The sequence below is a fragment of the Solanum tuberosum genome, unplaced genomic scaffold, assembly GCF_000226075.1.
Source record: "Solanum tuberosum cultivar DM 1-3 516 R44 unplaced genomic scaffold, SolTub_3.0 scf00151, whole genome shotgun sequence".
In the NCBI taxonomy this organism is placed as follows: domain Eukaryota; kingdom Viridiplantae; phylum Streptophyta; class Magnoliopsida; order Solanales; family Solanaceae; genus Solanum; species Solanum tuberosum.
In genome coordinates this window covers 1,226,969-1,239,882 of record NW_006239077.1, presented here as the reverse complement: position 1 = coordinate 1,239,882, position 12,914 = coordinate 1,226,969, and the positions used below count along the sequence as shown (strand labels likewise).

At 36.8% G+C, this 12,914-nt stretch overlaps 1 protein-coding gene across 1 annotated transcript; it reads right to left on the bottom strand.

Annotated features, from left to right (window-relative positions):
- Positions 1-3,863: 3,863 nt before the first annotated feature.
- LOC102587299 (potassium transporter 4-like) lies at positions 3,864-12,460 on the bottom strand. The gene is made up of 10 exons (XM_006353065.2): positions 12,286-12,460; positions 10,647-10,758; positions 8,344-8,584; positions 8,017-8,262; positions 7,688-7,738; positions 7,318-7,578; positions 7,110-7,162; positions 6,421-6,535; positions 6,068-6,322; positions 3,864-5,131 (listed from the first exon to the last, which is right to left on the bottom strand). Exons 2-10 carry the CDS (start codon positions 10,752-10,754, stop codon positions 4,047-4,049), a joined length of 2,415 nt encoding a protein of 804 aa, XP_006353127.1. The 5' UTR covers positions 10,755-10,758; positions 12,286-12,460; the 3' UTR covers positions 3,864-4,046.
- Between the last annotated feature and the right edge of the window lie 454 nt (positions 12,461-12,914).

The following is a 12,914-nucleotide window of genomic DNA, read 5'->3' as shown; positions in this document are numbered from 1 at the left end:
CCTCTTCTTCTTCTCTTCTTCTTCTCTTCTTCTTCTTCTCTTCTTCACTATCAAGCCCTAGCCTTCACTCTCTTAAAATGGATAAAAATGATCCAAATATCAGCCTAACACAACAATATATCCTCAAAAGAAATAGCTAGGGAAAAGACCAAAATGCCCTTAATAATTCCCGGACAGATTTCCTTGTCAACTGCCCAACTTTCAAAGGGCATATCTCACTCATAAGAACTCAGTGGCGTTGGAAAGATCGTTCCACGAACTTTGCAACCATAACTGGAACTCCACCTAACTCATCCTGAGCTAGAATTTATAGCTATCCAAAGTTGGCCAAAAATTTACATTTTCCATACTTAGCCAAAATTTTCCAGATTTTTAAATTCTTTCCAAAAGTGAAAATTTCCAATTCTAATTCTCTTCAAAACTATTTCAATTTGTCGGATGTTACAGATGGTCTAATCACTACTCTGTAGAACTTACCTTTAAGTTTAGGCGGTACATTCTTATCACACAATATTCCACAAGCAAGCCTCCATTTTACTCATGACACCCCAATGCAATGTGTGACAACATCATCAATGTTTCCACTACCCTGTATTACGGATCCTAAATATTTTACATCGACTTCATCCATTGCAACACTATAAATTTTTACTCCAAATATTATGTTTTGGTAATGCTCAACTTGAACCATTTGGACTCCAGAGTTTGTCTCCAAACCTTCAACCTAGGATTAAATATGTCCCATGTCTCATCAATCAGTACAATGTCATCCACATATAACATACACTGTGGAACCTCTTTCTGGAAAGACCGTGTCAAATATTCCATCAACAAGGCAAATAGGAAACGGCTAAGAACTGATCTCTAATGTATACCCATCTCACTGGGAAGGGCTCTTATTCTCCTCCCACCTTTATAATATGAGTCTTAGCTCCATCACACATGTTTTTTATCTCCCTAATATAAACCATTTGGACATCTTTAGCCTCGAAAGACCTCTAGAGGACATCCCTCGAGACTCTTTCATAAGTCTTTTCAATGTCAATGAACACCATATACATGTCCCTTTTCCTTTCCCTATATTTCTCCACCAGTCTCTACACAAGATGGATGGGCTTCTGTAGTTTATCGCTCCGAAATGAATCCAAATTGATTCTCATAAAATGCAAATTCGCTCCTCATCTTCATCTCCACCACTCTCTCCCAAACTCTCATAGTGTGGCCTAGCAATTTCATACCCCTAAAATTGCTACAGTTTTGGATATCATCTTGTTCTTCTACAATGAAACTGTTGTACTCCACCTCCATTCGTTGGGCATTTTTGTTGTCCTAAAAAAAGCATTAAACAACCTAGTTAACCACTTCATACCTGCCTTGTCGATGCTCTTCCGAAATTCCAGTGAAATCTCATCAGCTTCGGTCTCTCTTGCCTTACTCATCTTACTAATATCATGTTTAAACTCTTCAACCTTAAAACACCTACAGTACCTAAAGTCCTGAAGTCTTTTAAACTACACCAATTCACCCAACATAATGGCTTTGTTCCCTTCTTCCTTCAAGAGTTTGCGGAACTATACTTGTCATCTTTTCTTAATGGAGGTCTCTTCCACCAACACCTTGACTCCCTATCCTTGATGCCCTTCACTTGATCCAAGTTGTGAGTCTATCAATTTCATATCCCCACCTTTTTCCCTTAGCTCGACATATAAGCATTCGAAAGTCATCATCTTAGTAGTTGTAACCGTTAACTTAGATTATGTCTTCGTCGTCCTTTAGACTTCTTTAAGAAACTGATTGTCTTCCTCGTCCACACACTCCACCAACTTTGTATATGCAACATTCTTTTCTTTCACTTTGCCTTGGACTTCTCCATTCAACCACTAGTATCCTTGATGACCACAAAAGTTACCTTTTGATACCCCTAGTACCTATATAGTTGCTTCCCTAATGCAACAAGAACTCTCAACCCACTTATTGGTCACATCCCTACTACTACTCCATGCCCCCATATCAATCAACTTCTCCCCATCTCTTGAGATAGGGCATGGGTCAATCCACCCGATCCAATTCTCGATCGAACATATAAGGTATTCTTCCTGTTATCCCTCTTAATGTCTAAGTTCATCACCAAAAGTTTGTGTTGGGTAGTAAGATTGTCACTCAAAATAACCTTGTGATTCTTACAAAGGCCTATATCACCCTTTATAAGGAGTAAGTAATCTTTCAGAGTCTTAACTACCGTGCTGCGAAAGGTAACCAAGTGGTTCTCCCTTTTCGGAAAGCACGAGTTAGTAATTACCAACTCAAAGGCTTTAGCAAAATCTAGAAGCGATGATCCCTCTCCATTTCTCTCCCCAAAATCAAAGCCTCCATGAACATCAACAAACCCACTAGAAGTTACCCTTATATGACCATTAAAAACGCCACCAATGAAAATCTTCTCGGTGTTCGGTATACCTCTCACTACTTTGTCCAAATCCTCTCAAAAGAGCTTTTTAACCTCCTCATCCAAGCTTAATTGAGGCGCGCATAAGCACTAATAACATTCAAATTAATCCCGCCAATGACTAGATTAATCGTCATCATCCTATCATTGATCCTCCTAACCTCCACCACTCACTCTATAAGGTCCCCATCTACTAAAAATACCTACTCCATTTCTATGCCTCGACCATCTTGAGTACCACAACTTTAACCCATTCGCATCTCATGCCTTGTACCTACCCATCTGGTTTTCTGTACACACGCTATATTTATCTTCCTCTTTCATTAGAATATTCACTAGTTCTATGGTCTATGAACTTCCTTGTCAGTGACCCTATATTTCACGGCCCTACTGTCAACTTAGGAGAATCTATAACCCATTATCACTACTTCCCCTAGCCCTACCAAAGACATGACCCTAGTCCACCATCATTCACCAAAGCCACTAGGAAAATCTAAACTAAACAAGATATAAGCCAAATAGGAATCTACTTAAACCACTAAATCAAGCAGAGAATTTAGGACCAATTAACAATACTAAAAATCAAATAAAAGGAAGAAATAATGAAATGGATGTAGAGAAGCAACCAACTTTAAAATATGTGTACACCCAGTATACTAACACAAGAGAAACCACAAGAACTATGCAATATATGACTCTATGGATCAAGAAACATAGGGCAGAGTTAAACTGAGAACAAAACGAACAAGAAATAGAGATATGCAAAAGTATACTATTCACAAGAGATCAACAATTAGATAAGAAAGATATATCGAAAAACTAGATCTGAAAATTAACTCTAACTCTACATATAACCCTGGAAACAAATCTGAAAATAAAAAACTATAGGCAACCTGAAGCAAATCTGAAAACTGATTTGTTAAGATAGAACCTAGAAAAAATTTAACCAACCAAACATAAGAAAATTGAAAAAATAAATATTTTTCTTCTTACCAAACACACTTATGAGCAACTTCTTAACTTTATTATAAGGAAATTAATTAGGTAGTTTTGGATTTCTTATTAGTATGTGAGATATACATAGCCTCAAAACCCCGTTTTCAAGCATTACCCACTTGGAGTTACTATATTCATTATGATTTATATGAAATTATTTGATTTTTCTGATTATAATTCCAATTTTATGGTCATATTTCTGACAACATAATACTACTGCATGAAGGTAGTAAGTAGATTAAAACCCTACTCACTTTCTACTTTATTTAAGTGTCCCTATCAACTCATGAAATAAGTACATTTTCTTCTCTAGTTTTCATGCTTATCTTAATTGACATTATCTAATTAGACATGTAAAAATTATTTGTTCAAATCTTTCTATGATACTTTACACATTACATTTACTACATAATTTTGCACGTATCGAGAAACTAGTCATGCTATATACATACAACTACCAAATGTGTTGAATGGGAAACACTTAAATAGCCTTCCCAACATATGTTATCACATTATTAGCCATAAGGCTACCGCACAAAACAAATGTAGAGGGGTGATAAATAAATAAAAACTCATCCATGGCCAACCACCCTCCCTCTATAGTCTAGACATAGTATATCATGCCAACTTCAATGAGACTAATGTGAGGAATATTAAGTGCCACAGCAGGACCCCTACAGTTCTTGCGCAGAAATGAATAACCAATGTCAATCACAAGCTTCTTCATGAAAGAAGCCGATCTCCTCGCCTTCACGTAAGAGTGTCCCATTATATATGCAACCCCTGCCTCTTTTGCATCGATTAGATCTGAAAGCTCATCCCTAACAGCTGGATCCATGCCAGGGTTTTCTGGCAAGCGAAACCTTACTCGGCGCCTCCTCATTTGTGGGTTCTCATCATCACCAGCAGATCTTAGACTTTGGAGGGTTAAAGATTTGCTGCTTTGAATGGAGTTACTAATACCGAAATCTTCCTCTGAGACGAGTAATGTTGAGCCTGACTGTACACTTCTTGTGCTTATAACTGCCATCCTTCCATCAAATGATGGACTCTCGGAGCTTGAGAGTTGTGGTTCTACAGCTTCCATTTGGATGAACTCTGCTATACTCTGGATGAGAAGGTCCTCAAAGTTTCCATCGTCTCGCTGTATGTCCTTGTAACCATATCTGACAATGCAACGGTACATGCGATAGGGTCTTGGGCAAATGCGACCAATGAGGAAGCGCTCCTCGGGTGGGACAAATGGTACTGGAACAGATTTGACACATACAAACACCATCACATTGTGAAATGCAGGGAGATTTGTAACAAAGTGAGAGAAGATGGATGGAATTCCTGTTGCCAATTCGGAGTATATCAGCCCTATCCCTGGCACACGAACGATACCAAGGCTGGGGCCCAAGCCAAGGAGCCATTTCAATGGAACTTTATTGTGAAGATCAAAGTTGTACTTCTTGCGAGTTCCATAGTGCCAGACAAACATGATAGTCAAGAAAGCAAAAGAGAGCACAAGGGAGACCCATCCTCCTTGTGGAATCTTAATGAATGCAGAAGACAGGTAGACACCTTCAATGAGCCCGAATAAAAGGAGAAAGGGAATTGCAAGTGCTACACTTTTTTGCCAGACAAAGATTATGACAAGCGCCATGAGAAATGTGGTGATAAACATAACTGTCATGCAAGCTAGACCTGAAAGAAAAATAAATTCATAAGAGAGAACAAAACAGAGAATTCTGAAACTAGAAATGAAAAGAAAGCTTGAAATAAACAGCAACGCCAATTGTTCGCAAAATCTGCAGTAATACAGAAAGAAAATCAGTGTCATGGTGTACTTCCACAAGGTGTCCTTTTTTGGGGGGATATAGTAATCCTTCTCAACCACCTAACCTCCCCACCCATCCACCCACCCACCCCCAAACCTAAAATTAGGAGCCCAACAGTTGCTTTGCCATTGTATTCCCTTTGTAACTTGAACCCCCAAAACCTTGTATGGTTGGAGGTGGTTGAATGTTTGCTCGGACTCCCCAAAAAGGTGTTGCACCCATGTCGGAGTCTCCGAAAATAAGCTTCTTTAGGAGGATCCGACACACATTTGTCGGCGTTTTTAAATAGTCCAAGGCTCCAAGCAACATAGGTGGTTGGTATGCTCTCTTTTGTTAATATATCATGAAATCTGAGATTCCTTCATGTGCACACAATTCATCATCTCGATTTCATATGTTTTAGTTTTCATCGGGGTTTAAAATAAAGACTTAATACACTGCAAAAGGCACAAAGAGAGGCCTAGTAGCATGTTTGAGGAAACAAATACACAATCTTGAAAACAGAAATATTTGGCAAATAGGATTACTCGTGAACATTTTAGCTCAGGCACAATGGACAGCTTAATGATGGATTTGTCAGCCCATTTCTACATCTGCATACTAATAATTATAATACTATAGATGTGACAGATGCATAAGAAAAATTCAATTACTTTTGAAGGTGATACCATTGGGATAGTTGTGGGGATCATATAATGGGGTTTACTCTACATTCTATGGGAATGGAATGTGAGAAGGCAGAGTCAATACAATGGAATTCAAAGAACTAAAATATAGATTGTCAAAAGACTAGCAGGCTTACCATATGCATTTCCTATTAAAGTGGTGTCCTGAAACCCAACAGCCACAGCAAGGGTTAAAATCATTAGGATCCAATTTATTTCTGGGACATAGATCTGCCCTTTAATATGCTTTGACGTGTGGACAATCTTGACTCGTGGGAAGCAACCCAGTGCATTACATTGCTTCACAATGGAGAATGTAGCAGTGATTACAGCCTGACTGCCAACAATGGCTGAAAGGGTAGCAATAACAAAGACAGGCCAATATACACTGTCTGCAAGAGAAGCAAAGAGCAGCAGTTTAGTAGGATTGAATTAAAATTTATCAACAATCTTAAGAATAATCAGACAAATAAATGAAAAGAGAACCAACCGGGTATTGAATTATAGAAACTATTTGGAATTGAATCAATGTTTTTGGACAGAAAAGCAGCCTGACCCATGTACTGTACCACCAAGCAAGGGTATACAAAAAATGGAAATGCAATCTGCATAAGGAAAATAAATTTCAGTCAACGTGAGTTCCTTGAATCCAAGCACTCAATAAATATTGAAAGAAATATGCACTATAATCTGCCAACCACTAGGACAGTTTACATATTCTGTGGAATAAGAATCATCTGGCTCCAATGTCCAGTTGCTCTGTATGTATCCACTCACTATGGATTCCAAATGTTATAATCCAAATCTTATAGACTCAATATTCTTTAAATCTACTTCAGATGGATTTCGAATCTTCTTAGTAATGTTGTTTAAGTTCCTATATGCTTAAAAAAATGAAATACAATAAAATCAGAGTCTCGATAGCTGTAAAACCCTTTTTATTTATACCAAACGGATTATGGAAGCTCATATTCCCAATGTCATGATGACTTATAACCCGCTGTACAGATGCAGTTAAAACATGTTCTTATCTATTGCTGCATAATCCAACTAGTTAAATCTGCATTCAGGATCTTCTACAAAGAAAAAAAAAATTGCTAGGCTAATAGAGAATTAGAACAGAACAGTCTCCCTGAAGAGATTTTTTATGTGTTTGTTACTGCAAAATGCTGGACTTACCCTCATTGAGGTGGCAGTGAAATGACCAAGATCTGCAAACATAGCTTCAGAACCTGATGGTAGAAATATGAATTATAAACCTGATTCTAACTCTAGGAGATTTTAATATCATCTCCTTCATCAAATAGTAAGAGGTTCCACAAAAAGGCTTCTATGAGGCAAATTTGAATAAAGAACTACTGAATTAGAGTCAATATATGTATCGTACCTGCAATTGAGAGGAGGACACCTCCTAGGGAAACCCAACCATCTTTCCCAGTTTCCTTAAAGAACTTGACGATATAATATGGAGAAAGAGCAGACACAATTTTGGGATTCCAAAATATAGTATTATACAGCCCAATGAGAAAAATAGATATCAACCAGATAGTCACTATAGGAGCAAACAAGAATCCAACCCTGTGGGTTCCAGAATGCTGCAAGGCAAACAGGCCAACCAATACTATGCACGAGAGAATAAGCACACCACCTACAAGGAAAGATGCATGAATGGTCAATGCCTCAGACTTAAGTAAGACGTTGACTACTTTAAAAAGTCTTATCAATTTCTGCAAAGGGGTGTATCAAAGTATATCTACCATGAGATAGGTGTTCAGTAGCAGCCTGGATCCCTGACATTGATGATATAACTGCCAAAGTAGAGCATTTCATAGTTAAAAGATAAAAGTAAATTCAACTGCGAGTTCCATGACTGCAAGCATCACTTTGTGAGATAACTATTTTTTATAGAATATCTGATGGCAATCATATGCATTATAAGGTGCCACTTATTATATCACAAAAGTTGAAAGTCTATTATCTAACATTTGACAGAAGCAACTTTAGAACAAACTTCTGGTTTGTAAATTCAAAAGGCAACCGGCTAAAAATACCATATAAGGAGGCATCTACTGTTAGTATCGTGTACCTGACATTGCAGGAGTCAGAACACCATCTCCTATGACCATACAAGCACCTAATAATACAACAATAAGCAGTATTGTACGTGACTTCTTATGCTTCTCAAGAAATCTCTTCAATGGTAAACATGATGTCGACTGCCCAGAAGAGCCATATTTGTAAGCAGATAGCTCCTCATCTGCTGCCTGTTGGTTGGGAAGTAGACTAAACTTTGCATGTCTACACAACAGAGAGTAAAGAGCAAATGTACCACCTAAGATATTTGGCCAAACATCATCAGGTATTAGTATTGTTCCATAAGTATTTATCAATTTAGAGTCCTTTATAAACATACCTTCACCATTGTCATCTGCACTTAATACAACAAATACATATTTGAGCAAAGGAATGAGCGTTATTGTCCAGAAGATTAGAGAAAATGCACCAAATATTGCTTCTGAAGTCTGATAATTTTGCAACTTTCCCACAAAGATACTCCTATAGACGTAAAGCGGAGAAGTGCTCAGATCTCCATATACCACCCCCAGACTTTGGTAAGCCAGGAGTAGATTACTGGAAATATTCACCAGCATAAACTGCAAGTCAAAATATCCAAGGCATGAGCTTGTCTCCTACACAATCAGCTGGTAGAAAAAAGCACAGATCCAATGGAACTCATTCCCAACAGACTCACTTCCCTCAAAAAGAATCTAAGTCCAGAATATATATGTTCCATGGAGGTATAATGTATGCAAACACTAGAAACGTCTTTAAGAATATGGTATATTTTACTAGTTGATCTAAAGGAAATCTCATGGCCTGAAAATTCTGTAGAAGGAATACAAGGCAGTGTTCAATTGAGGGAAAGATCTTCAGCTTCTAATTTTTCTAAAAGATTCTCAATTTTAAGGTTTCCTTTCTCGCCTTTATTTTCCACTAAGTGTGTCGGTTCCAATTTTTCTCAACGTAGGTTGTTTAAATTATCATTCTAAGGGACACCTAAGAGCAAAAAGAATAAATGATGGTCCCACTAGTGTAGCTTCATTTTTGTGACTAAGGCACTTATAAAGATCAATGCCAACTGATACTCTGATAGTATTTGGTGAAGGCAATGGTGCAAGTTGAGCTTGCTGACTCGTGTTGCTTGCTTGTGGTTTGTCATATGTTCGAAGCTTTTTGTGCAGAGGACAAACAGTACTGAGGCTAGCAGCAAATTTCTTTTTTGGATAGAGACACATGATGACAGAAGAAGGGACAGACTGGTGGAAAACCAAAAATGGAATATGCTGTGGTATGAATGTATGGAAACTACCCTTCGGGGTGGCCCAGTGGTTTGGGCTTGGGACTTCCATCTTGGAGGTCTCAAGTTCGAAACCCCTTGCCAGCGAGAGCAAGGGGTTTGCCTTCTGGGTCGAGCTCATCGCACCGGGCTTGCCTAGTGCAAGTTACCTCTCCTATGTGGTTTGCGAGCTATTGCATAGGAGCGGGGTTTTTACCCTGTGCGCACTCAAAGGGTAGTGGCTGTGGGTATCCCTTGTCATAAAAATAAAAAAAATAAAAAAATGAATGTACGGAAACTGGGAGAGAGAGAGAGAAGGAGGAAGGGCGTAAAATCTAATATGCCAGTTAGAGGAGCTGCCTTTTGCTGTGAAAACATCAATTTTTCCTATAGAGGCCAAGGGTTCTTCAGTTGATGCATGATAAATTGATAGGATATGTACTACTTGTGGACAATTTGGTGAGAAGGAAGAGAAGAAACTAAAGGCAGAAAAGACCATGTGGTAAATATTTCATAGCATTGAGCAAACTGTGAATCTTTCAGTAAAAGTTGTTTCAAACTTGATTATGTTCAATTAAAAGATTATATGCAGTGTGAAAGAGAATACTTCTTCCTTTCTTCTTCCTTATCTAACTATCAAAACAGAGATATGTCAGTACTGCAAGTTCCAATTATACTAAAGCACTTTAGGTCCAAGAGAAGTTCAAGCCAAAATACAAGCTGAAAATATGCAGGACAATCAGAAGGACAAGGTAAACATCTAAAGATTATATTCCACCCAATAAAGATTGAAACTTAGCATGTTTCGACTCTTCAATGTTCAGATTTAGGTGCTATTTATTTTAGTTTCCATCCACATGAAAATACACGTCAGTGTCTTTAGCTATGTTGCTCTGACTCGACAAAATCGTGCCGCACCTATGTCGGATTATTTAAAAATGAACTACTTTTGGAGAATCCAACACAGGTCTTTAGCATAGTATAGAATCTAAATGCAACCTACGAACATTAATCTAATCATTTCTTTATTACAAGAAATTAGTCAAAGTGACACCTTAATGTCCATGGAAGCAAGCATGACATAAATTGCATTTCAGTCATACTAGCCTCTTTTTAATCCAAATATCTTAGAAGCCTCCATGTCAAGCAGTTACATTTTTTATTAGCCCTTAAACAACAAATTAGTTCAAAAGAATTTACCTGCAGCTTAGAATATTATTTACTTCCTTTAACAGCAGGTCTCAATGCATTTTTCACATGTATAAGCTAGTAACAGTTTTTTGAATTTCATAAGATGCAGACACATACTTGTACACATAAACTATCAAAAGACATTAAATATGTAAGCCTAGTGAAAGTGAAAGGAAAAGTTTTCCCACCTTGGAAGCCAATGTCCCTTTTCTCCTCTCAAGTTGGGTTTGTTCTGCAGCAGGGGAAGGTGGTTGCTCCATGGCGTCTCGCTCATGATCAATATCGACTCGATGCATCTATCTGCCATTTTTGAAAAACTTTCTTGATTACCACCTTTAATTGGACCGACCAAAACATTAATAACACACAAAATGGGAATAATAGGCTGACTCAGACTGGTGCAAAGAAATAAGAGTAAAAGGTCAGCAACATCAAAATGATCATATCTCTCGCTGGACAACGATTACAGCTGAAGATGGAAAAAATTATTCAAAGTTGTAGCGGAAATCAGTTTTTGGAAGTTGAAATTGTGTTTGGATTGTTATATAGGGGTTTGGGCAATATTTAAGTTTAAGTTGGAAAAAAAAGAGATTTGAAGTTAAAGTTTGAACACGACTTCACTTGAATGAAATGGTAAGAGTTAAAATTTTGTGAGTGAAAACCAGAATTAACTTGGAATACACCCTCAACAACTATTTCAACATTCCACTTGGAGTACAAATAATATTTCACTAACAACCCAAGATTTCATGGCCAAAATAGTAAATGAGCCTACAGTTTTGCAAATATTGAAGTTTGGTAAGTACAGTTACTGTACTATCGAATATCGATGGCTCATCAGGCCCATAGTTTTTTAAGAAATTTTTTGTGGGAGTTACATCTGTGAACTGAAAGTTCTTTTTCTTCTTTTATGAATGGAAGTTGAAGATTTGAATAACTTCATTCAGAACAACTTTAAAACCATTATTTTAAAAACTTGAAGTCCAATCAATAGTTTTGCAACTTAACAAACTCAAAGAAAACCAATTTCAAAATATTATTCACTCAAGAAATTCAGATTCCACAAACAAAACATCACCAGTAGTCAACATTTAAAAGCTTTACTAACTAAAAAGTAAAAACAAAATAAGAGAAGAAAAATCAAGCTGAAAGATACGCCATTTACTCATCACAAAGCAACAAAAGCCAATCCAAGACATTTTATTGCCAAACTCACATATGAAGAATCTTAATAATAAAATGTAAACCAATGAGAAGTCCCACTAAAAGAAAATTCATATGATACTCTGCAGATTTGATGAACAGAAACCAATAAAGTGATTAGCTCTGAAAATTCACTATTTCATTCATAAATTAGACAAAAAAAAAACAGAAAAAAAACACAAAACTATCATATAACTAATAGCAACTGAGGTGTGAAACAGTATAAATCAGGAAATTTCGGTAAAGTTTCACATCACTAAATCTGTTGTAAACAAGTTTTAATTTTTTTTTCTCTTTTTTTTGTTTAATAAGTAGCTTTAACACTGTTCTGTACCTCTAAAAATCTACATATAATTGAAAAATTGTATACAGATTTGTTGAACAGAAACCAATTAAAGTATGAAAAAATCTCACTATTTTATTGACAAAAACAGAAATAGCCACAAAATTGAAGTATAAACAGATATATAATAGCAATTGAGGTGTAAAACAGAGAAAATTCAGTATAAAAATCTGCATATCTTTGAAAGATGAAGCAGTGAAGCAGTAGAGTCAACTGTTGGGATGTATAGATCGCCATTTTTACAAAATAGGAATAAACAGAGATTCAGAGAAAGAAGGAACCTTATTCGTCGGCGACCGGCGATTGACAGAGAGAGATAAATTTTGGAGATATGGTGCTATAGATGATTCGGATCCGGGTCAGTTTCCCCCCTCTTAGGATTGGACAAATAACATTACTGGCGACTGTTCAGCCAATTACAATCCGCATGTTTTTTTTTTCTCTATATAAGAAGAAGCGGCCACATTTTATATAGCTACTCTAACCCATTTTCCTACCGTCAATCATATTTTTCTTCTGTCGAAAACACCTCTAAATTTGATATCAACGATTAATTATTTATAGTATTGAAAATATTTTTTTACTCGATTAAGTAATTTAAAAATATATTTCTTTTGTCATAAGTTATCCACTCATGAGTCATGGGTATATGTACGCATAGATATATAAATAAATAAAATAAAATAAAATATTGAAATAATTAAATTCTAAAATTTAGCAATTAAAAAAGAGAAGAAGAGCTTTTGCTAAAAAAAAAATTGTTTTCTTACCCTACCCCATCCCCTGCCTAGTACCTCAACTCCACCATCCACACCACTCCTCACCCCCAATTTTTTTTAAAGTTTTTTAAATAATATTTTTATATCCCACACCACCGTCTATCCCAAGTCCCCCCCCCCCCCCCCCCCCC